The following is a 25,787-nucleotide window of genomic DNA, read 5'->3' as shown; positions in this document are numbered from 1 at the left end:
GTAAGTGAATTCTCTATGATAAGGGCACAAGTTGCACAAACATCCGAATAATATACAGGTATTATACAGTAAGTAGAGAGGGAATCCAAGCCCTGGCTCAGGTTTCCTGCCAGACTCAGATTCCAAAACAAGGCAAAATGTCATTATTTTGGTGTCGGATCCCTTGTGTTTTGCATTCAATATAAGTCACTTTTTGTTTTTTGTGTCACTGCCTGCAATGCAGCATTAACCCTTTATTGGTGCACACTGGTTTGTGCCACCATTACTATAATATAAGTGCAGTGATTTTCAGCAGTGTATAAAAAATAAATAATAAAACAAAAAAAAAAGTTTAGTAGTGGACACTTCAAATCAAAATCTCTCACAATGTTAAAAACGGGGTAGAGTTGTCACATTAAAAAATGACAAATCAGTGCACCCCAAAAAAAACTAAGGCTGAAGAACAAACTGTGTGTTCACAAATCCCTGAGGCAAGTCTAGAAGTGTCCACATTAGCTATATGTGAGTCTGACATTTCTCACACTGTACTCTTAAAGAAGTCTCCTTCGCATCCTTTCACTATTGAGGATGCTTGTGAGGAAGTGTAACAGGATGAGGGTGATATATGTGTACTACTATATTTGACACTAATGAGCATGATGAAGGTGAAGATGTTGATGATGATGTTGTTTGTGTAAGTCAGCCACCAGTGACAGCAGTTCTTTCCCGTGATAAAATGAAACCATTGTGATGTCTGGTCATAAGACCAAAAAGCCATCTATTGGGTGTAGGATTATTTTTACCCAAATCATGACATTGTTTGTGAAGGTATCTGCTCCCTTTGTGAGGGCAGAGTTAGTCGAAGTAGGCACATTAACAATCTAGGCTCCTCCTCTATGTTATGTCATTTGCGGTGAGTTCATGAAATCTATTTTACTAAATTATAATAATTTGTAAAATAATATAAAGCAGTTCTGTATCAGCTACCAGCAGTTTGGACCAGACAATGCAATATCCGCCACTAAAATCCTCATCATCAACATCTTCATTAGTGATCCTAGGTAGTCTTTCCAAAATATTGGTTTGTGAGGGTCAAAAGAAACTGAGCACTTTTGCTGAAGTGCTTGGTTTTTAATTATTATTACATTTTATTTATAAGGTTCCACAAGTGGTTTGTAGCACCGTACATACAGCACCCATTAGAACAATACAGGGTACACAAAACTTAACATTACAGTAACTGAAAAATTAAAACAGTGCACAGGTAACAAATAGCACCACAATTATCAGAACACAATACAGCTGAGATCTAAGGAAGCAAAGAAGTAATAAGCATAGGATTAGGGGCAGGCAGCCATTGGAATTGATGACCAGTTATGTGTGAGAGGATATGCAGAGATAGACTGTCGCTAAGTAGGAAAGAGCTGTAGATTAAGAGCAAGAGAAGTCTGTGAGTACAGGAGTGAAAACAGCATTGCTTAAAGGAGATTACAATCTGGGGCTAGAGGGGAGACAGACAAGTGACATGCGATGCAAGAAAGCAGAAGGTGGCCCAATGGCAGGAAGTAAGTGAGGCAGAGATGGTAAAGGCATGAGGCAGGGGGTTGGGACAGCGGCTAGGTTATGCAGCAGAAGGGTACGCTTTGATGAACAGGTGGGTATTCAGTGCCTGTTTGAAAGTTAGCAAGGTCTACGAAAGTCTAATTGAGTGAAGAAGCTCGTTTAAGTGAAAGAGGGCAGCACAGGAAAAATCTTGGCAATGCACATTGTTAAACTACAGTATGCATGTATTTTTTAATATGCAACATAAGGGAGGGTGGGAGGTCCCGCGGACAATTTTCCCCTTTTCTTTTCTGCCGCTGCTCTGTCACTTTGTAAGAAGCCAGCAAGCTGCAGCCTTGGGACAATGTTGGTGAAAACAATATTATGAGTTGTGAGGTCAAAAATTGCTGTAAATGACTTGAAATTAATATTATTGAGGTTAATACAACTTTAGGAACATAAACTGGCTCAAATTACATAATATTAGCAATTATTTAAACAAATACAGATTCAAAACCAAAACATGTAAGGGTGGTTGTGATGGGCGGCAGGTGGCAGGTAGCAGGTGGTGGCGAGGGCACGAATGATCACCAGGGAGAGAGAGGAATGACGGTTTCTGCAGCTGCCTCTCTCCAGTGCAGCACACAACAGTGTGCTATCTACCTGCTCCTAGTGCCGCTGCCCACAATGGGGAAGAAGGGGCAGTGGCACCCATCCCCCCGTGCCCCTCCAGCAGACCTAGGCCCATGCACAGAGTTCCCATTCCTTCCCTCTCAACGCCACTGACTGCACATACACAAAATCCCTGTAAACTCCTACTGTATACTGCATGCATCCACTGTGTGTATGTACTCAATAGCAATTAAGATGCAGTGTTATCAGAAGGGTATTGGGAATTCATCAGGCGTTCTTGGTCAGTGACTGGGAGATGCCAATTTAGATGCACAAAGATGTACTGGGTTTTTGGGAATGTTCCTGGAGTGATTGCAAACTTAAAATCACAATGGATTACATTGGAGGCCACACTCTGACACCCAGACTCTTGTCTGGGCTGCTACAAGTTCTGCACGTTGCGATCGATATTGGCAATTAAGGGCCTAATTCAGCTTTAGTTGCAGATATCCAAAAATCGCAAATGGGTGATTTTCAGACCTCTGCGCATGCGCAGACTTTCAAAGTGCGATCGCATCCCAGAAGGTGAGGAGGTGGTGACATGCCGTGAGGGGCGTGAGGGGGAAGTGGTCTTGACAATGGCTGGACTGTTTGAGGGGTGGCTGCATGACATCACAGGCGGCTACACTGTGAGGTGAAACATGATGCCGGTGCACCTGCATACACAGACATGATGCATATGCAGAGGGTCAACCTCTGATTGGGTGATGCTGGGCAGCCCTGTCCTTTGCTGGGCGGCCCTCAGCATGTGATCTCAAGCAGTAGCAGTTTTCCTATGTTAGCAAGAGTTAAGGCTTACTGCATGTTCCTGCTGCCTATAGGGCAAACAGATCTACCGATGATGCTTCTCTCACTATACTGCATCAGGTATCAGCCCACATACAGATAAAATATTATTTTGCTTGGATTATATTTGTGTACAATATCAACATCTTTCCGAATACAGTATATTAATAGAAAACAGTTGCATCACAAGGGAGGGGGGGTGCAGCCCGCACCCGGGTGTTACCCTCCGAGGGGTGACACCAAAGTGCTGACTCCTGCTCAGTGGCAGGAGACAGGTGCTGCACTATAACATAATGTGCTGCAACACGGCTCCTGTCATAATGCAGAAACCAGCACTGCAGATGCACCAGTCTCCGGGGGCAACCCGCATCCCCTGACCCACGATGTAATGGAAACGGGGATGGGACGTCTAGCCACGCCTCTTACTGAGAAGCCACACCCCTTTCTGTGAATCCACGCCCCTTTGTGCCCACACCAGGTGTATGTTTAGTAAGTGACGCCTTTGATAGAACAATGGCATCGCAGGGCTAATTACTATATAAGGGAGGAACCGAAAGGACGCACTTGACACCTTCCTCTAACACGGTGAGAGGAACCATTGCACCTGGGCCCCCCCATCTCTTAAAATGCCACTACTTCTTTATAACTTAATGTCTACAATTTTCTTCTTTCATTATTTAGAAAGTGAGTCCTGGTGCATTTATATTACAAATGAAAAATTAATTCACAAGAATGTCACTTTTCTGTTCTACAGTAAATATTCCTGGGACAAAAAAAAAAAAAACCTGCAAAATATTTTCAGCCACAAATAAGTTTCCAAAAAAGAAAATCTAAAAAGGACGTATACCAAGTAGAATGTTATTTAAATTCAATTGTTCATAGGATAAAAACAAGACAATAAAAAACCCACAATCCTTAATTCAGCAAAAAAAACAATGGGGGTCATTCTGAGTTGATCGCGCGTACCAACTTTTTGCTGCTCGTGCAATCAACTTGACCCCGCGTATGGGGGAGTGTATTTTAGCATAGCAGGGCTGCGATCGCTTGTGCAGCCCTGCTATGCTAAAAATGTTTCCTGCAAAACAAGACCAGTCCTGCAGCTACTTACCCAGTGCGACGGATCCAGCGATGAAGGTCCCGTCTGTGACGTCAGACATCCGCCCTCCAAATGCCTGGACACGCCTGCGTTCGCCTTATCACTCCCCGGAAACAGTGAGTAGATGCCTGCGATCGCTTTCTTCGGTCCTGGCGTCGTTGTCCGGCGACTGCTGTGGCTGGTCAACAACGCTCATGCGCAATGTGGGCGCTGTGCAGCCACAATTCCGGCCCGTTCTCACCGCGGCGAAGAACCACTGTGTGCGAACGGGTCTGAATGACCCCCAATATTAGATCACCTGACAGACTAACTCACATAACAAAATACATTATTCTCAAAAAAATTATTTAATAAAGTGGAAAAATAAAATATAAATGTATAAATGTTCATCCAACTGAAAAGTGCTTAAGAAAATAAAAATACCACATACTATATTGAATCTTTATAGCAAATCATTCACATAAGAAAAGTAGCACATAAAGTTTAAGTGTCCTTTAATAGCGCTTTTATCTTTTTTCAGGGAAAAGTGGCTGGAAAAAGAAGAAATTCTAAGAAAAAGAGTTAAGAACGTTAAGAAATGTGACCTTGACAAAGCCAACCCCACAGAGCCTTTTGTATTGGAGAAAGTCGACTGTGTCCTAAGTGCATACGTAATGCAACAACTTAGCAAAGATAAAGATTCTTACTTGAAAAACCTTAAAAAAATTATCTTCCTTCATAAAAGTAGGCGGCCATCTAATATTGGTTGGTTCATTTAATGGACAGTATTTTAGAGTTGGAGAGGATAAATTCCATATATTAGCACATGATGAAGACTTTTTAAGGAAAGCTATACTAGATGCAGGTTTGACCATAAAAGATCTTCAGGTATCAGAGAGCACAATAGACACTGATATTGTAAAATTTGGCAAACCGTACGTTCTTTCTGCTGTTAAAGAGAGGGATGTCACGATCCGGGTATCTGGACGCCATTTCTTACCCATCAGATGCCTCCTAAGGTTGGCTCAGCGCTCCAGGACCGGATCCCATCTGTTATCCTGGTGTGTACATTCCTGTATCCTCTCCTGTCACTCTGGGACGCTGTCACAGTAAACGCCATATTACACCTGGCATGGCGTCTCCCGCGGCCTCCGCCGCCGTCCCTGAACTTCTGCATGCAGAGTGTCTGAGTGGCGATTACGTCAGCCGCGGCCTCCGCTGTGTCCGCGTGGTTGGATGTGCATCTGTCAGCCTGGCGCCTCCTGTCTCCGGTGGCCGGCGCCGCCATTACTGTTTTCATTACCACATGGATTACAAACCAAACTTCCCTCCAAGTGTCTGCATGGGCGCAGCCATCTTGGATTCTGTCAGCTGATCATTTCCACCAATCTGTTCTCAGTATTGATAATCTGCATAATTGCCTAGCCAATCCCTTCCTTGCTGCAGGTATAAATACACTGTGCCTGAGCAAGGAAGGCGTCAGTGCTTTGGTTGTCAAACCTAGTTCCTGTTTGTCTCTCTCCTGTGATTGTCTTCCAGGTTCCAGCTCCTGTCTCAAGACTTCCACCATAGAGACCCGCACCAGCATTCCACCTGCGGTGTAGCCTGACTCTCCAATCCATTGTGGATTCATCTGTTTCCAGCTACAACATTACCTGCTTCCAGCTCAGCTTCCAGCAGAGTACAGCTTCCCTTAAAGGGCCGGTGTCCTTTCTACACTTTACCACTCTCCACCGGTAATATTATTTCTCCGCTCTCAAGTGCTACATTTCAGTTCATATTTCATCGCTCCCAAGTTCATTTATTATTTAACTGGTTCCAGCCAGTATCCACTCCGTGCTAACAACAGTCTGGTTCCAGCCAGTATCCACAGCAGCTGTTTTATCTTCAGCAACCCAGCTCTTCCTGGAACACCAGCTGGCACAATCCTGGGTTATCTCCATTGCTACAGTCGGGCCTGGTAAGGACTTTCCATCTAGAAGATCATAAGAACTATCTCACACTACCAGTGCCCTGTGGCTCCTGCCATCCTGTAGTACCCAGGAACTGTATTTATTCTTTGCTGACTTTTACGTTTTCTTTTACTGCTGCTGTGTTGCGGAGTTGTCATAATAAACATCATTTGACTTTTATCCAAGTTGTCGTGGTCACGCCTTCGGGCAGTTATTATTCATGTTACTTACATGTCCAGGGGTCTGATACAACCTCCCAGGTTCCGGTACATCTCAGCCCCTACAACTGAGGCTGCCTCCCGTCAGCTCAGGCCCTCAGTTGTGACAAGGGAAGTTTAATATAAAACAAAAAAATGTGGGTTTGAGGTAATTTTAGGATAAGACCCATAGAAAATCACAGGAACAAAGAAATTTCTGGAATGTAGAAAAAAAGTGTTTGTTTATTAAAATTTATAAAATGTTGGCAAGAAGTCATAAATGATTAAAGAGAAAATAAGGCATAGATATACTAAAATTACAGTAATAATATTGCCATACAAAAGGACATATAAAAGTTGACAATTATAATTGTAGAAGTTATTCTATGAAATGCAAGATGAAAATGTTGTAATCTATAATTGAAATGTGACTTATCTAGATTGTAAGCGCTATAGGCAAGAACCTTACATAACTTAAATCATCCAGCTCTTTATGGTGTATTGTGATTACTGATTTTTTTCTTCTTATTTCGATATAATTGCATAAAATGATCATTCTTTACAAATATTCAATAATTAATTAAATGAATAAATGACACTGAAATCAGGTTTTTGGGTCACTTTATTTGAAATGTTTACATTACAATGTTGTGCTAATTGGAGCCACGTAGTTCTAACGTAATACAGACCGTTGCTGTAAATGACGTTTCCAGATCTTTATTATTTTCACACAATTCCCCCCCAAAATGAAAAAAAAAATATATATATTAATTCCAATATTAGATATTTAGTATTTATAAATATTTATTTACATATTTATTTAGTGGCCTTATACCATGCAGTGTTGTACAGGACTTAACAGCTCCCAGGTGTCTATTTACTAAGCCTTTGTTGGAGATAAAGTGGATGGAGATAAAGTACTAGCCAATCAGGTCTAAACTGCCAAACACAGCCTGCGGCATGGCAGTTAGGAGCTGATTGGCTGGTACTTTATCTCCGTCGACTTTATCTCCATCCAATGCTTAGTAAATAGACCCTCCACTTCGTGGGCCTGGCTCAGAGACTCAATTAACGCCAATGTTCATGTAGTTGAGCAATTGTTTTGCAACTGTGCGCAGACCCCTAATAAGTCATACGGCACACTAGTTACACAGAGTGTACACACAGAGGCGCTGCTGCAATTGAGACACAGTATCACAGTATCAGTAATGTTGTGGAACAGTGATGGGATTTCCTAGGAGGTGGACAGAAATGCACACACAATGGTCCGTGTAACAGACGTGCTATGATAGACTTGCTAGTGTGTCAGTGACAGCAGCAGCACACAGCCACAGACATAGGAGGCCACATCCAGATGGAGGAACTGCACCTGTCACAGGGCTGGTGCAAGTTTCAATGGTGCAACCTAAGGATGCACCAATCGGTATCACTGTGTGTACAGATGCTGAGAGTGGTCATCTCTGTCCTTGCACATTTGGCCGCACGGATGTACACAAGGGAGTTTATGTTGGCATTTGCATAAAGTCACAGATGGACAACCACCAGTAGATGCTGCTGCTTGTGCTTCAGCGTCCACTCAGAATCAGTCCCTGTGTTTTCTGTTCCTCACGGAGGTTCCACATAAATTACAGCATTATGGTATTCCTCTGTATCTCCATGTCTGCGGTACTCTATTATCAATCAGACAATCATGAACAAAGATTACAAAACTGCAGGAGACCAAAAGATAATTTTCTTCTTTAATACTACTGTGCATGTTTGAAACTTGTTGACTAGATCAGGAAAAGCAGCATTTGCATATCTAGCAAACAAGGACTTATATCTGTATTCATCACATCACATGGGTTCCTGGGTAATTGTGCAACTTGCATATGGGCAGAATTTGTTCTAAGCATGTCATAAGTTTCAGCCACAGTCGCCGCCACCCCCTTACAGAGCCAGAAGAATGAAGAGTGGCGAGTACTAAGCCGGCGTCCCGACTAGCGGGTCGCCGGCCATTATGGCGGCATGAGGGTACGAAGACATACAGCTACTAACCGGGACGGAATGCGTCTCCAGACACAATACACAGCTGCATCTCAGTACACTCTACACAGTACCCACACTGGCAAAAACAGCCTTAAAACAGTTTTCTCTCCATTTTAAGCAACAGATTTCCCCAGCCAGCATAAAAAAAGCGGGAAGACCGCATGCCATTAAAGGTGCGGGGCTTCGCTATGAGAGGATCCAGCAGCTCACCAGCGCCATTTTCCCTCTGCCATGGACAAAGACGCTGACTGACAGGGACGTGCAGCTCCTCCGGTGTGACTCCAGTTTACCTCAGCGGTACCAGGGGGTCATAGCAGAGGGCAGCGATTATTAGTGTACTAAGGTGGTCATTCCAAGTTGTTCGCTCGCTAGCAGTTTTTAGCAGCCGTGCAAACGCTATGCCGCCTCCCACTGGGAGTGTATTTTAGCTTAGCAGAAGTGTGACCGAAAGGTTTGCAGAGCTGCAGCAAAGTTTTTTTGTGCAGTTTTAGAGTAGCTCAAGACCTACTCAGCGCTTGCGATGACTGCAGACTGTTCAGTTCCTGTTTTGACGTCACAGCCACGCCTGCGTTTTTTTGAACACTCCCGGAAAACGGTCAGTTGACACCCAGAAATGCCCACTTCATGTCAATCACTCTGCGGCCAGCAGTGCGACTGAAAAGCTTTGCTAGACCTGGGCCAGTATTGACTAAAAATCCGAGTTTGTCCAATTTGTGTTTTTTTTTCTAAGTCCCAATCCGGGAATTCACTAAGCACCAATCTCGGCAGTTTTTGGACTATTCGTAATGGTTTGATTTGCAAAGTTCCGAAATACGAATGAATAGACCATCGGTCAAACACGGCTGTTATTTCATACAATACGGGCATTCACTATTCATTTGTATTTGGGTGTTAGTTTCTGAGTGCTCAAGTGCGGGTCTGTTTGTTTTCGATTCGTTAAAAAAAGCAGCAAAAAAATAGACCTGCTTTTTCCAGTCGAGTTTGGATAACCATGCACGGATCAGTGAGATCTGTGCATGGTTATCTATGGGAAAGGGTCTGTTTAATGTAAAAACTAAAAAAAAAATTGCGTGGGGTCCCCCCTCCTAAGCATAACCAGCCTCGGGCTCTTTGAGCCGGTCCTGGTTGAAAAAATATGGGGGAAAAAATGACAGGGGTTCCCCCATATTTAATCAACCAGCACCGGGCTCTGTGCCTGGTCCTGGTTCCAAAAATACGGGGGACAAAAAGCGTAGGGGTCCCCCGTATTTTTGAAACCAGCACCGGGCTCCTCTAGCCAGGTACATAATGCCACAGCCGGGGGACACTTTTATACTGGTCCCTGCGGCCCTGGCATTACATACCCAACTAGTCACCCCTGGCCGGGGTACCCTGTAGGAGTGGGAACCCCTTAAATCAAGGGGTCCCCCCTTCCAGCCACCCAGGCTGCACACGGCAGAGATACAATGTAGCGCCTATGCGCTCCATTGTAGCCAATGGTGGGAACTTTGCAGGCAGCGGTGAGGTTACTTTCGGTCAACCGCTGACCGCAAAGTTACCACCATTGGCTACAATGGAGCGTATAGGCGCTACATTGTATCTCTGCCGTGTGCAGCCTGACAGACACTACAGGAGCACACAGCCAATCAGGAGAGTGCCACAACGTGGCGCTCCCTGATTGGCTGAAGGGACCCTCTTTGACAGGAGCCAGGGGGGGTCCTGGCAGTCGGGGAAAGGGGTCCCATGTGTATACATGGGGCCCCTTTCAGTGCATAGTCGGGTTTCCGTTTTATTTTTTTTGCCAAGTACGTGGATTATACAAAGGTCTGATTCTACACTGGATTATGTGAGTATAATTTTTTTCACAGGTACCCCAAGGATTCTACAGGGACAAGAGGACAGAGCCTCGTGTGAACATAGGTAAGTATGTATGTTTGGAGGTGTTGTAATAAAATTATACTTTCACGGTGTGTGTGTCCTGTTTTTTGGGGGGTATTTTTTTAGTAGTAGTACTACAGGTACCAGCGGGCCCGGTTTTCCACCGCATGCTGGTACTTGTGGTTCTCCAAGTACCAGCTTGCAGGGGAGGCTTGCTGGGACTTGTAGTACTGCTACTAAAAACAATATTCACATTTTTACAAAAGGCTATCAGCCCCCCATCCGCCGCCCTTGGATGGGGGGGACAGCCTCGGGCTTCACCCCTGGCCCTTGGGTGGCTGGAGGGGGGGACCCTTGATTTAAGGGGATCCCACTCCTCCAGGGTACCCCGGCCAGGGGTGACTAGTTGGGTATGTAATGCCAGGGCCGCAGGAACCAGTATAAAAGTGTCCCCCGGCTGTGGCATTATGTACCTGGCTAGTGGAGCCCGGTGCTGGTTTCAAAAATACGGGGGACCCCTACGCTTTTTGTCCCCCGTATTTTTGGAACCAAGACCAGGCGCAGAGCCCGGTGCTGGTTGATTAAGTATGGGGGAACCCCTGTCATTTTTAACCCCATATTTTTTCAATCAGGACCGGCTCAAAGAGCCCGATGCTGGTTGTGCTTAGGAGACGGGACCCCACACAAATTTTTTCTGATTTTTTAAGACTTTAAACAACTTTTTAAGGTACACAAGGAAGCCCTGCACGGATCTTACAGATCCGGCCGGGATTCCTTGTGTTTTGTCAGGCAGTGTTTTACTCATCACTCCCGTAAAACACTGCCTGATATTACGAATCACATCGACATCGGAAAAAACGATTGTGCAAAACTCGGCAGCTTAGTGAATGATCGTATCAGGATTCAAAAAGTTGCAGTAAAATGCACCCGATACCATTCGAGTTCAAACACCCTTCAAAACGGCAAAAACACGAATCTTTGTAAATATACCCCCTTGTGTTAAACTACATCTGTTGTTGTAATTGTACGTTGCGCGTGCGCATTGCGCCACATACGCATGCGCAGAAGTGCAATTTTTTTCCCTCAACGCTGCACAGCGAACAAATGCAGCTAGCGATCAACTCGGAATGACCACCTAAGTCCACTATCAGGGTACTTAGTCTGCGACCTGGCTAAGCTTGGTATTAGCGAAAAGGGCGCGGTGGGGGCTGGCTCCAAATAACTCTGTGTCTCCCTGAAGAGCTCTATGTGGGTTAATTGTGCTTAACCTTTTCCTGTGTGTGTGTGTGTGTGTGTGTGTTGCCACATTCACATTATGTAAGGCAAAGAGTGTGTTTCTTGTACAGCGGAGTGTTCCTCTTCACCAGGGGGCTCACTACTGGGTACTCAGGGCAGTGCACCTTCCCAGAATAGCGGGGCTGAACTAGAATGGGTTAATTCCATTAAGGGAATGATCTCAAATATTTCTACAAAACTATCCCGCAATGAGAAAGAGACGCAATACTTAAGACAGACTGTGGATGAGTTTATGAATAGAGACTCAGTCCACAAACCAGTGTATCAATCCCCACCCATTTGTCTGCAAAAACGATCTCTGGTCCATATCCTGCAGTCTGACTCTGACGCTGACGGGTCAGACATGGAGGAGTGTGAGGTGAATGGGACGCTACTCTGTCACAGGGAATAGAGGCTCTTGTAGAGGCTATCAGAGATGTTCTACAAATTCCTGGTAAGGTGCCAGATGAGTGTGAGGAATCTTATTTTAATGGAAAAAAGAAGTCCTCAGTCACTTTTCCTGTGTCAAAGGAATTGAATACCCTGTTTGAAGAACCGTGGGTTAATCCTGATATGAAATTTCAAATCCCTAAAAGGTTGCTCTCATCTTTTTAGGAAAAAAAATAGGAAAATCCACCGATAGTGGACGCAACAGTCTCTAGGCTGTCAAGAAAAATTGTATTGCCTGTCCCTGGTGCAGCCGCCCTAAAAGATACGGCTGATTGTAAAATTGAGACTACACTCAAATCATTATACACAGCTGCTGGGGTGGACCAGAAACCCACTACTGCATGTGCGTGGATCACAAAAACCATTGCTAAATGGTCAGGTAACCTAATTGAGGGGTTAGAATCCTTGTCTATCTGGGATGTTGTTTTACTCCTGCAGCATATACAGGACTCTGCGAACTTCATGGTGGAAGCCATAAAAGATATTGGTTTTCTTAATGCATGCACCACCGCTATGGCTGTGTCAGCATACAGGGGCTTGTGGCTACACCAGTGGACTGCTGATGCGGACTCCAGGAATGGCATGGAAGGCCTACCATTCACAGAAGAGGACTTGTTTGGAGACAAACTAGACAAATGGACCTCCAAAGCTACTGCGGGTAATTCTACGTATCTTCCTTCTGCAGCTCCCTAAGCCAGGAAAGCTTATTCAGCTTCAAATTTACAGTCCTTTCGACAGCCATGTTTAAGGGAAAATCCAGAGGTGCTTCTACGGCCTCCAGAGGCACAAGAGGTAAACCACACAAACCAGCAGCTGCAGGTGTTCAGGAACAGAGCTCAGGCTCTGCTTCCTCAAAGCCTTCAGCATGACGGTGGGCCGCGGGGCCTGGTAGTCTGTTAGGTGCCCGACTAAGATTCTTCAGTAACATCTGGTCAAGTTCATGCCGGGATCCCTGGGTAATAGACAGGGCCAGTGCTAGAGTGTTCGGCGCCCCTTTCAAACTATAAATTTGCGCCCTCCCATATCCCACAAAGGGTCAGTGTACGCCTTTGGCGCATGCCGGGAAAGGGCATGGCCACACAATAGTAACCCCATTTAAAATTATGCCACACAGTACCACAATCTTACTCAACTTATACGTAATGCCCCACCCGTAGTAGTAGCACCCTTATATGTATTGCACCCCAGTAGTAGTAGCATCCTTATACATAATGCCCCCCAGTAGTAGTAGCATCCTTATGCATAATGCCCCCCCAGTAGTAGTAGCATCCTTATACGTAGTGCACCCCTAATAGTAGACGCGTCTTTATACGTAATGCCCCCCTAGTAGTAGTACTGTCCTTATACGTAATGCCCCCCCCAGTAGTAGTAGCGTCTTTAAATGTAATGCCACCCCAGTAGTAGCGTTGTTATACGCAATGCCCCCCAGAAGCAGTAGCATCTGTAAATGTAATGCCCCCCAGTAGTAGCATCATTATTCGTAATGCCCCACCCAGTAGTAACATCCGAAAATGTAATGCCACCCTAGTAGTAGCATCGTTATATGTAATGACCCCCCAGTAGTAGTAGCATCCGTAAATGTAATGCCCCCCCAGTAGTAGCATCGTTATACGTAATGCCCCCCCCAGTAGTAGTGTCATTATACGTAATGCCCCCACCAGTAGTAGTGTCATTATACGTAATGCCCCCACCAGTAGTAGCATCCTTACATGTAATGCCCCCCAGTAGTAGTAGCGTCTTTAAATGTAATGCCACCCCAGTAGTAGCGTTGTTATACGCAATGCCCCCCAGAAGCAGTAGCATCTGTAAATGTAATGCCCCCCAGTAGTAGCATCGTTATTCGTAATGCCCCACCCAGTAGTAACATCCGAAAATGTAATGCCACCCTAGTAGTAGCATCGTTATATGTAATGACCCCCCAGTAGTAGTAGCATCCGTAAATGTAATGCCCCCCCAGTAGTAGCATCGTTATACGTAATGCCCCCCCCCCGGTAGTAGTGTCATTATACGTAATGCCCCCCCCCAGTAGTAGCATCGATATACGTAATGCCCCCCCCCAGTAGTAGTGTCATTATACGTAATGCCCCCACCAGTAGTAGCATCCTTACATGTAATGCCCCCCAGTAGTAGCATCCATAATGCACGCGCACACACACACACACACACACACACACACACACACACATATATGTAACCCTCTTTTCACACTAATCTATTGATTGATTACCCTAAATGTGCCTCCACCCAAGCTATGAGATTATTTTGGTTGGGCTTCCAGCAACACCAGGAAGAATGGGAAGTATAGCAGTTTTAATGTCACAGTACTAAATATTTTATAACATTACATAGCCATACTGTATATGAATATAGAAATATATTTCTTAATATACTCCTTTTTCCCTTTCTAAACTATTTGCCTGAGTGTGCCTATACAATTATAAATGCATGCAACACGAAAAAACTCTCCACCTTCTCTTAGGTAACAAATAATCCGGGTACCCTTGTCCTTATAGTGCACTCGTTGGGGTCCTGGGGTTCCTGAGTTAAGGCCAGTACTCACCAGCTGATGCAGGAGAGACGTGTGCTGAGCGAACCGCTCAGCACACATCTCTCCCCCCGCTCAGCACAGCGCGATGTGTGCTGAGTATGCGAGGGAAGCGGGGGGGGGGCGCTCATTTCACCCAGCGGGTGAAGTGAGCGACCCGCTAGATTGGCCTGCACGCAGGCCAATCTAGCACCAGTGATAGCGATACGCAGGGCTGCGCATCGCTATCGCGGTGAGGGGTACACACGGAGAGATCACTGCTTAAAATCTAAGCAATCTAGTCAGATTGCTTAGATTTTAAGCAGCGATCGCTCCGTGAGTACCCCCTTAAAAGTTATAGTAGTATCTGGAAGGATATCTTTTCATTACAATGTTGCAATCCTGCTATAAATAGCAAATCAGGGAGTCTCTACTGAATATTAATGGGGTCCATGGGGCCGATATTCCCGTCTGTTGCTCTATCTGTGGAATGAATAGGCTGTAGATACTTCCCCTTAATAATTTCCAGCACTGTCTTTGAAGTATCAGTTCTCTCTGGTACAGAAAGGATAATACGAGCCTCTGTTTACTGTTGTAGCATTTTGTATCCAATAAATTATGACTTGCAGCTATGTAGAATTCAGTGTCTGCTAGACTGCGACTGCTACTTATGTTTCCTTTCTAGCTGTTCAAAGGGAAGTTTTTATATGTAACAAAGTCTTCTGTCTAACTAGTAACCAAATTGTTTCTCACGGACTGGTGACTGCAGCAGATGTCCTTTTCTGTACTAAACAGCCTCCAACAGGTGATATAAATAACATATGCAGTAGTATCTATATGGGAAGCGGTAACCTTTAATATGTCTTACCATTGTCCAGTATGTCACGTATAGCAAAGGCTTCAGCAGTCCCTTGTGTGGTATCTCGGCCAATATTCTAAATAACGGTTACTATTAATGTATTCAATCCTTTCACTAAATATCAGCATCGTTTGGGGGGCGTGGCCTGGAGTAGCTAGGTGAAGGGAGCTTTTGCCGGCTCTCCCGCACATATCCTTGAATATATCCTGTTTTTGTAGCTGTTTTCTCCCCTGGATTCGGTTCTGCAGTGGTGTATTGTCTGCTGATCACCAGGAGCTCTGGGGAAGGATCCTGTGTGGTGCCTTTTGTCAGTTTTACAGAGATCTCTGCAGCCGGGCCTTCTCACACTGCGGCTTGGTGTCTCGTCTCCAGCTCCTGCGGCTGTTCGGGGACATTATACATACTTGAGTGCTGCCTCTTGGTTGTCTCCCGGCTGTGTTCTCCAGGATCGTGTGTAACCCCTGCAAGTGGCTTCTCCTCGACATACGCCTGTCTGCTGCTGTGTTCGGGGCGCGCTGGGTGCGGGCTGTCGCCATCTTGTTGCTGTCCTCTTCGGCGGCAGCACGGATCCCCTGTCTGCTCTGACGCCTTTTGGGTAATGGTTGCGGTCTTTCCAGCGTGACAATACTACTGCTGCGGCTGTGTCTCCTTGTTATTCCCTGCTGCTGTGGTCATCTGGCTGGTGGCTCCAGCTCTAGGTCTATTGGTAGGCTCTGGTGGTCTGCTAGCCGCCGCCATCTTGCCACGGGCCTCCTCTTTGGCTTGAATTCACAACTTACCAATGGCTAATTCTGTGCAGCAAATCCTTCAAGTAATCCTTGCCTCTACGCAGAGGCTCCTTACGAAGCTCGGAGATGTGGTAGCTGTACCTTTGCATTCTGTCACTGCGGTCTGCGCTCATGGTGTCCCGTCAGTTTCTGGATTTCTCCTTCCTGAGGGATGTGATTCCAACTGTTCTGGATATTGCCTTAGTCCGTGGGTGTCAAGACTCCATTATGGGCTTTTTGAAGATCCGTTCTACACCTTCGCTGGCGGTGGTGATATTTCCAGATCCGTTACTCCCATGCCTCAAATACCTTTCGGGACATCCCCGCGCTGGCGGGAGGTTCCTGGACTTAACCTTTAAGTACTTTGTGCCCCGATGTGTCTGTCCTTGGATAACCAGAGAAGAGACTGATACTGTGATATTGCACACGATGGAGGCCTGGCCGGATTGATTCTCATCTTTGTTACCAGTATTTTGGTTTTATTATTTGTATATCTTTATTACCTGTAATTTTTTATTTTTTTTATGTGGTTGAATCTTCTCCTATCTATGCTATACGTTTATATACTGCTTAGTATGCTATATGGGAGGAACGCTGTATCCTTCTGTGGGAGAGCCGGACTTAGCCTAGCTTAAGGTCATTAGTTTATTGCTCCTATTAGTTTCGAGTCCTATTATCCTTTTGGAATAAAGGGGGGGGGGGGTTGCTAGTTAGGGTAGTTAGAGAAGGGGATGGGGGTTTAGGGATCCAAGTATACCTGAGTTGGGGGTAGGCTATACAGGGCGGGGGGGGGGGGGGGTTACAGGCAGAGGCGTAACTAGGGTTTTTTGGAGCCCAGGGCAAGATCAATAATGCCCCCCCCACCACCATAAAAAAAAAAAAAGGAAAGTATGTGCACACGCCACCGGTGTGACTATATATAAAGATGTCAGGGTGTGTATGTATAGAGGTAGGTGCAGTGGTGGAAGTGGAATTTTTGACAGGAGAATGAAAAAGTGAAGGTAGCAATTATGCGCGCGCTGAAGGCGCGCGCGCTCCGGAAAAGGGAGCGTGGTCACTCAAAAGGGACGTGACCTTCAGTGTAGTAGGAACCCTTATACTATCTAGTACTGGTGCCCCTTTCACATTATAGCACGGTATGAGCCGAAATTCCCATTCACATTATAGCACACGGCATGAGCCGAAATTCACATTATAGCACACGGCATGAGCCGAAATTCACATTATAGCACACTGAATGAGCCAAAATTCACGTTATAGCACACGGTATGAGCCGAAACTCACATTACCCCACATGGGGGTATATTTACAAAGGTCCCGATTTTGACCGAGATGCCGTTTTTTCTTCAAAGTGTCATCTCGGTAATTTACTAAGCAAAAATCACGGCAGTGAGGAGGGCATTCGTAATATTTTGGAAGTCCTAGGAAAAAATCACGAATCAATACACCATCGGTCAAATACGCCTGCAATTTGGTAGAAATCGGGAATTTACTAAAAAGTGCAAAACACAAACACTGCCGACAATTGCCAAACACTGCCGTGATGAAATATAAATCGTGAAAAAGTGCTAAAAAAAAACAGACCTGCTTTTTTTATCCCGTGTTTGTATAGGCATGCACGGATCCATGAGATCAGTGCATGTTTTTCAGTGGGAAGGGGTGGGAAATGTTTTAATTTTTCAAAAAAAAAATGCGTGGGGTCCCCCCTCCTAAACCAAACCAGCCTCGGGCTCTTTGAGCCGGCCCTGGTTGCAAAAATATGGGGGGAAATTGACAGGGGTTCCCCCATATTTAAACAGCCTGATCCTGGTTCCAAAAATACAGGGGACAAAAAGCGTAGGGGTCCCCCGTATTTTTGAAACCAGCACCGGGCTCTACTAGCTGGACAGATAATGCCACAGCCGGGGGTCACTTTTATACAGTGCCTTGCGGCCATGGCATCAAATATCCAACTAGTCACCCCTGGCCGGGGTACCCTGGGGGAGTGGGGACCCCTTCAATCAAGGGGTCCCCCCCCCAGCCACCCAAGGGCCAGGGGTGAAGCCCGAGGCTGTCCCCCCCCATCCAATGGGCTGCGGATGGGGGGCTGATAGCCTTTGTTGAAAGTAATGAATATTGTTTTTAGTAGCAGTACTACAAGTCCCAGCAAGCCTCCCCCGCAAGCTGGTACTTGGAGAACCACAAGTACCAGCATGCGGCGGAAAACCGGGCCCGCTGGTACCTGTAGTACTACTACTAAAAAAATACCCCAATAAAGACATTACACACACACCTTGAAAGTATAACTTTAATGCATACATACACACCACCATATACACATACTTACCTTATGTTCACACGAGGGTCGGTCCTCTTCTCCATGTAGAATCCAAGGTGTACTTGTTGAAAAAATCCCACTCACCAAATCCAGTGTAGAGGGCTCCTCGGATAATCCATTTGTAATCCACGTACTTGTAAAAATAAAAAAACGGGACACCCGACCACGAACTGAAAGGGGCCCCATGGTTGACCGAAAGTGACCTCACCGCTGACCACAAAGTTCCCACCATTGGTTACAATGGAGCGCATAGGCGCTACATTGTAACACTGCCGTGTGCCGCCTGTCAGACAGTACAGGAGCACACAGCCGATCAGGAGGGTGCCACAACGTGGCGCTCCCTGATTGGCTGAAGAAACCCACTTTGACATCAGTCAGAGGGGGTTTCTGGCATTCGTGTCCCCCGTATTTTTGGAACCAGGCGCAGAGCCCGGTGCTGGTTGTTTAAATATGGGGGAACCCCTGTCAATTTTTTTCCCATATTTTTGCAACCAGGACCGGCTCAAAGAGCCTGAGGCTGGTTTGGCTTAGGGCGGGGGACCCCACGCAATTTTTTTTTTAAGTTTAAACATTTTTTTTTTTTTTTTTACAAGGTGCACAATGAAGCCCAGCACGGATCTCTCAGATCCGGCCGAGATTCATTGTATTAAAGTCAGCAGTGTTTTACAAGTCACTCACGTAAAACACTGCCTAAAAAAACGAATGACATCGACATCGGAGAAACCGAAAATGCAGCTTAGTAAATTAGTCGTAATCAATTCAAAAAGTTGCATATTTACACTTTCGATGTCATTCGTGATTGAACTTTGACCTCAAACGGGAAAATACGATTCTTAGTAAATTTACCCCACGGTATGAGCCGAAATTCACATTATAGCACACGGTATGAGCCGAAATTCACATTATAGAGTGAGGGGATCCTACCCCCTTTATTAACTAATGCTGAGGGGCACTGTGGTGAGGGGAGCCCATTGACTAATTGCAGAGTTTAGCAGCGGAAGGGTTGCAGCAGTTTCTCACCCCAAGCTGCGGCGCTTCTGCCACCTCCGACACTCCACGTCTTCGGCGCCACCAGGGATGCAGAGCACCGCACCGGGGAAGCACCCTTTTCAGCGTGGTCTGCTGCGCTCCGAAGGGGGATCTTCTCTCCTGCTGCAGGATCCCGATGTGCGCCATCCTCCTGTGCTGTTACTGCAACGGTAAGCATTCGTATCGTTTACCCATCACTCCTGCATCATGCCCCATTACTCCTGCCTCCCGCCCCCTCACTCTAATGCTTCATGCCCCATCACTCCTGCCTCCTGCCCCCTCACTCCTGCCCCCTCACTCCTGCATCCTGCCCCCTCACTCCTGCATCATGCCCCATCACTCCTGCATCCTGCCCCGTCACTCCTGCATCCTGCCCCGTCACTCCTGCCTCCTCACTCCTGCATCCTGCCCCGTCACTCCTGCATCCTGCCCCGTCACTCCTGCCTCCTCACTCCTGCATCATGCCCCGTCACTCCTGCATCATGCCCCGTCACTCCTGCCTCCTCACTCCTGCATCATGCCCCGTCACTCCTGCATCCTGCCTCCTCACTCCTGCCTCCTCACTCCTGCATCCTGCCCCGTCACTCCTGCATCATGCCCCGTCACTCTTGCCTCCTCACTCCTGCATCATGCCCCGTCACTCCTGCCTCCTCACTCCTGCATCCTGCCCCGTCACTCCGGCATCCTCACTCCTGCATCATGCCCCGTCACTCCTGCCTCCTCACTCCTGCATCATGCCCCGTCACTCCTGCCTCCTCACTCCTGCATCCTGCCCCGTCACTCCGGCATCCTCACTCCTGCATCATGCCCCGTCACTCCTGCATCCTGCCCTGTCACTCCTGCATCCTGCCCCGTCACTCCTGCCTCCTCACTCCTGCATCATGCCCCGTCACTCCTGCATCCTGCCTCCTCACTCCTGCATCATGCCCCATCACTGCTGCCTCCTCACTCCTGCATCCTGCCCCGTCACTCCTGCATCCTGCCCCGTCACTCCTGCATCATGCCCCGTCACTCCTGCATCATGCCCCGTCACTCCTGCCTCCTCACTCCTGCATCCTGCCCCGTCACTCCTGCCTCCTCACTCCTGCATCATGCCCCGTCACTCCTGCATCCTGCCCCGTCACTCCTGCCTCCTCACTCCTGCATCCTGCCCCGTCACTCCTGCCTCCTCACTCCTGCATCATGCCCCGTCACTCCTGCCTCCTCACTCCTGCATCCTGCCCCGTCACTCCTGCCTCCTCACTCCTGCATCATGCCCCGTCACTCCTGCCTCCTCACTCCTGCATCCTGCCCCGTCACTCCGGCATCCTCACTCCTGCATCATGCCCCGTCACTCCTGCCTCCTCACTCCTGCATCATGCCCCGTCACTCCTGCCTCCTCACTCCTGCATCCTGCCCCGTCACTCCGGCATCCTCACTCCTGCATCATGCCCCGTCACTCCTGCATCCTGCCCTATCACTCCTGCATCCTGCCCCGTCACTCCTGCCTCCTCACTCCTGCATCATGCCCCGTCACTCCTGCATCCTGCCCCGTCACTCCTGCCTCCTCACTCCTGCATCATGCCCCGTCACTCCTGCATCCTGCCTCCTCACTCCTGCATCATGCCCCATCACTGCTGCCTCCTCACTCCTGCATCCTGCCCCGTCACTCCTGCATCCTGCCCCGTCACTCCTGCATCATGCCCCGTCACTCCTGCATCATGCCCCGTCACTCCTGCCTCCTCACTCCTGCATCCTGCCCCGTCACTCCTGCCTCCTCACTCCTGCATCCTGCCCCGTCACTCCTGCATCCTGCCCCGTCACTCCTGCATCATGCCCCGTCACTCATGCCTCCTCACTCCTGCATCATGCCCCGTCACTCCTGCATCCTGCCTCCTCACTCCTGCCTCCTCACTCCTGCATCCTGCCCCGTCACTCCTGCCTCCTCACTCCTGCATCATGCCCCGTCACTCCTGCATCCTGCCTCCTCACTCCTGCATCCTGCCCCGTCACTCCTGCATCATGCCCCGTCACTCCTGCATCCTGCCCCGTCACTCCTGCCTCCTCACTCCTGCATCCTGCCCCGTCACTCCTGCCTCCTCACTCCTGCATCATGCCCCGTCACTCCTGCATCCTGCCTCCTCACTCCTGCATCCTGCCCCGTCACTCCTGCATCCTGCCTCCTCACTCCTGCATCCTGCCCCGTCACTCCTGCATCATGCCCCGTCACTCCTGCATCCTGCCCCGTCACTCCTGCCTCCTCACTCCTGCATCCTGCCCCGTCACTCCTGCATCCTGCCCCGTCACTCCTGCATCATGCCCCGTCACTCCTGCATCATGCCCCGTCACTCCTGCATCATGCCCCGTCACTCCTGCATCATGCCCCGTCACTCCTGCATCATGCCCCGTCACTCCTGCCTCCTCACTCCTGCATCATGCCCCGTCACTCCTGCATCCTGCCCCGTCACTCCTGCCTCCTCACTCCTGCATCCTGCCCCGTCACTCCTGCATCATGCCCCGTCACTCCTGCATCATGCCCCGTCACTCCTGCATCCTGCCCCGTCACTCCTGCCTCCTCACTCCTGCATCCTGCCCCGTCACTCCTGCATCCTGCCCCGTCACTCCTGCCTCCTGACTCCTGCATCCTGCCCCGTCACTCCTGCCTCCTCACTCCTGCATCCTGCCCCGTCACTCCTGCCTCCTCACTCCTGCATCCTGCCCCGTCACTCCGGCATCCTGCCCCGTCACTCCTGCCTCCTCACTCCTGCATCCTGCCCCGTCACTCCTGCATCCTGCCCCGTCACTCCTGCCTCCTCACTCCTGCATCCTGCCCCGTCACTCCTGCATCCTGCCCCGTCACTCCTGCCTCCTCACTCCTGCATCCTGCCTCCTCACTCCTGCATCATGCCCCGTCACTCCTGCCTCCTCACTCCTGCATCCTGCCTCCTCACTCCTGCATCCTGCCCCGTCACTCCTGCATCCTGCCCTGTCACTCCTGCCTCCTCACTCCTGCATCCTGCCCCGTCACTCCGGCATCCTGCCCCGTCACTCCTGCCTCCTCACTCCTGCATCATGCCCCGTCACTCCTGCATCCTGCCCCGTCACTCCTGCATCCTGCCCTGTCACTCCTGCCTCCTCACTCCTGCATCCTGCCCCGTCACTCCTGCATCCTGCCCCGTCACTCCTGCCTCCTCACTCCTGCATCATGCCCCGTCACTCCTGCATCCTGCCCCGTCACTCCTGCCTCCTCACTCCTGCATCCTGCCCCGTCACTCCTGCATCATGCCCCATCACTTCTGCCTCCTCACCACTGCATCATGCCCCGTCACTCCTGCATCATGCCCCGTCACTCCTGCATCATGCCCAGTCACTCCTGCCCGCTCACTCCTGCCTCCTGTCTTGTGTCTCACAGCATCCCCGTGTCCCTCAGATGGCAGATCCCTGAGTACAGAGGGGTGATTCTGGCGGGGGTTAGAGTAGATCTCTGGGTGCAGGGGGTGACACTGGCAGCATATGAGGTCAGATATAGGTGCAGGGGTGAAGGCAGATCAGGGGTGTAGGGGTAGACATTGGCAGGGGTTGAAGGCAGATCAGTGTACAGGAGGTGACCCTATCAGGGGGTGAGGTAAGACATCTGGGTACAGGGGGTGAGGGCAGATCTAGGTACAGGGGTGACACTGGCATGGGGAAAGGACAGATCTAGGAGCAGGGGGTGAGGGAAGATCTGGGAATAGGAGGTGATGGCAGATCTAGGTACAGGGTGAGGGAAGATCTAGGGGCATGGGGTGAGGGCAGATCTGGGGGCTGTGGGTTGACACTGGCAGGGCGTGAGGGCAGCGGGTGACACTGGCAGGGGGTGAGGGCAGCAGGTGACACTGGCAGGGGGTGAGGGTAGTGGGTGACACTGGCATGGGGTGAGGGTAGATCTGGGGGCTGTGGGTGACACTTGCAGGGCGTGAGGGCAACAGGTGACACTGGCAGGGCGTGAGGGCAACAGGTGACACTGGCGGGGTGAGGGCAGCGGGTAACACTGGCAGGGGGCGAGTGCAGCGGGTGACACTGGCAGGGGGTGAGGGCAGCGGGTGACACTGGCAGGGGGTGAGGGCAGCGGGTGACACTGGCAGGGGGTGAGGGAAGATCTGGGGGCAGCAGGTGACAGTGGCAGGGGGAGATGGCAGATATAGAGACATGCACCTCTATTGACTGCAGCAGACTTTAATAAGCAGAAGCTTTCCCTATTGCCGGTAAACAGGCGTTCCTTCCCCCCTTACCTGCCGGGTCCGGCTTGCTCCTGGCTCCCAGATAGGAGTGAAGTTGCAGTGTTCATGTTTGCGGGAGGCGTGAAGCCGCGGTGCGGCCGGTAGTGGGAGCTGCAGCCAGTGTGTGCGGAGCGGGAGCTGCTGCCGGCAGGGGGAGCGGGACTTTCACCCCCTTCCCCTTCTGGCGGGCTGAGGCGGCAGGTAACAGCAGGCTCTTCACACAGGGGAGCGTGACACATCGCGGTCACGCTCCCAGGAGGAAGAGGCCAGCAGCAGCATAACGGTGGTGGAGTGCAGAGCTCTGGCAGCATGGGGCGAGCGGGCCATGCAGGTGCTGGTGGCGCCCCCCTATGCTGGGGTTGCCACGGTGCCCAGGGCACATACCCTGCTCGCCCCATGCTAGTTACGCCTCTGGTTACAGGGGTGGTTTGTTTTTGTGGGTTTTGTTTTATTTTTTGTGGCAGTTTGGCAGACATTTTATATCCTATTGGATTATACTTAACAATGATGGCCCTCATTCTGAGTTGTTCGCTCGTAAGAATTTTTCGCAACGGAGCGATTAGTCGCAAACTGCGCATGCGCAACGTTCGCAGTGCGTCTGCGCCAAGTAAATTTGCAAAAGAGTTTGGTATTTTACTCACGGTCTAATGAAGAAATTTAATCGTTCTGGTGATCGGAGTGTGATTGACAGGAAGTGGGTGTTTCTGGGCGGAAACTGGCCGTTTTATGGGTGTGTGCGAAAAAACGCTTGCGTTTCTGGGAAAAACGCGGGAGTGTCTGAAGAAACGGGGGAGTGTCTGGCCGAACGCTGGGAGTGTCTGAAGAAACGGAGGAGTGTCTGGGTGAACGCTGGGTGTGTTCGTGACGTCAAACCAGGAACGAAACTGACTGAACTGATCGCAGTGTAGGAGTAAGTCTCGAGCTACTCAGAAACTGCAAAGAAATTTCTATTCGCAATTCTACTAATCTTTCGTTCGCAATTCTGCTAAGCTAAGATACACCCCCAGAGGGCGGCGGCTTAGCGTGTGCAATGCTGCTAAAATCAGCTAACGAGCGAACAACTCGGAATGAGGGCCGATGTGTCTTTATGGTGACCTGTGTTTGGGACTAGGTACTCCCCATTTTATTCTGTGGATAGAATGTATCGGCTCACATGGCGCCTGTGGGCCTCTGTGTACTTTGGTATGGGGAGACAATTTACTTATACTGAATCATTTGTCATGTGTCCCCTTAATTTGCAATTATTGTTGTATATTCTATATTCTGCCACGTATACCTGCACTTGCTACAGCATTTTCAGTTTGTTTTGTATTTCTACAAACTTTAAAATCTCAATAAAAAGATATTGAATAAAAAAAAATATCAGCATCGTTTTATAATACTGTATAATTGAATTCAGCAGCTATATAACTGATTCTGCTATAAGCAATGCCTGTAGCTAAGGTTATATGTCCCACTCCTGTAGCTACATTGATAAGTGTCATGCAGCTGGGGTTGTATAGTGCATAATGGGAGTTTACTTAACCCCACTTCTCAGCTGCTGCGCTCCCTCTGCGACTAGGCCACTCCCCCAACTCTATGCTGAATGGCTGCTCTGGAGGGATGGTCACTCACCCAATCATACCACACCGAATTTGGGTCTATGGGTCTGTGCTGTAGCCTAGCCCCTTCGATTCCTCAGGGAGGCTGTCCCTACTTCTACCAGCCGCTGAATTTGGAGGATCGACTTGCCTGACCGGCACTCCAGCCCTCCATACTATCACTCTCCTGGCCTCCTATGCAATCAGCGCTGGCAGAGAGAGGTAAGGCGCTGTCCGTCCTGGACTGTAGTCTCTCCTCACCCACGCGTCTACCACCGCGGCAGCTCTCGGTGTCAGCGATTTCCACACTTCACCGAACTGATTTTGACAGGGGTCACCTCCTTTACTGGTAAGAGATCCCCTTGTCCTCCATCACTGCTGCTCACTGTTTCATAGGCTACCGGCTCTCTCCCAACTGCCGCACCAGCAGCCCCTTTTATAACCTCTTCTCTAACCACTCGTGACTCCTGCTCCCCGGCTATGGCATGCGGATGAGGGTGCCGTGGGGACAGTCTAGCAGCTTCTTCCCCTTCCACTGTATTATAGCATACAAATTAACATTATTAACATTACACATACACATATACTGATATAGCTCCCTAATAGTAACCAGGGATTACACTCGCAAACAGACACACCTCACACACACACATACACACC

General features: G+C 48.9%; 1 protein-coding gene and 1 long non-coding RNA gene across 2 annotated transcripts in view; one reads left to right on the top strand and one right to left on the bottom strand.

Annotated features, from left to right (window-relative positions):
- The window catches only part of LOC134965328 (indolethylamine N-methyltransferase-like), a 33,864-nt gene extending 29,031 nt beyond the window's left edge, over positions 1–4,833 (top strand). The window contains exon 3 of the mRNA XM_063941801.1: positions 4,596–4,833. Within this exon, the coding sequence (XP_063797871.1) occupies positions 4,596–4,833 (238 nt within the window). The remainder of the gene's footprint in view (positions 1–4,595) is intronic.
- A 2,375-nt stretch (positions 4,834–7,208) lies between these two features.
- LOC134965584 (uncharacterized) lies at positions 7,209–25,569 on the bottom strand. Its single transcript, XR_010188448.1, has 3 exons — positions 25,162–25,569; positions 19,301–19,471; positions 7,209–7,873 (listed from the first exon to the last, which is right to left on the bottom strand). It is a non-coding gene; the product is annotated as an uncharacterized LOC134965584 (long non-coding RNA).
- Positions 25,570–25,787: the final 218 nt, after the last annotated feature.

This window comes from Pseudophryne corroboree, chromosome 10, assembly GCF_028390025.1.
Source record: "Pseudophryne corroboree isolate aPseCor3 chromosome 10, aPseCor3.hap2, whole genome shotgun sequence".
Taxonomy (NCBI): Eukaryota; Metazoa; Chordata; class Amphibia; order Anura; family Myobatrachidae; genus Pseudophryne; species Pseudophryne corroboree.
The sequence above is the reverse complement of the archived record's forward strand: the minus strand, read 5'-3'. Positions and strand labels throughout refer to the sequence as shown.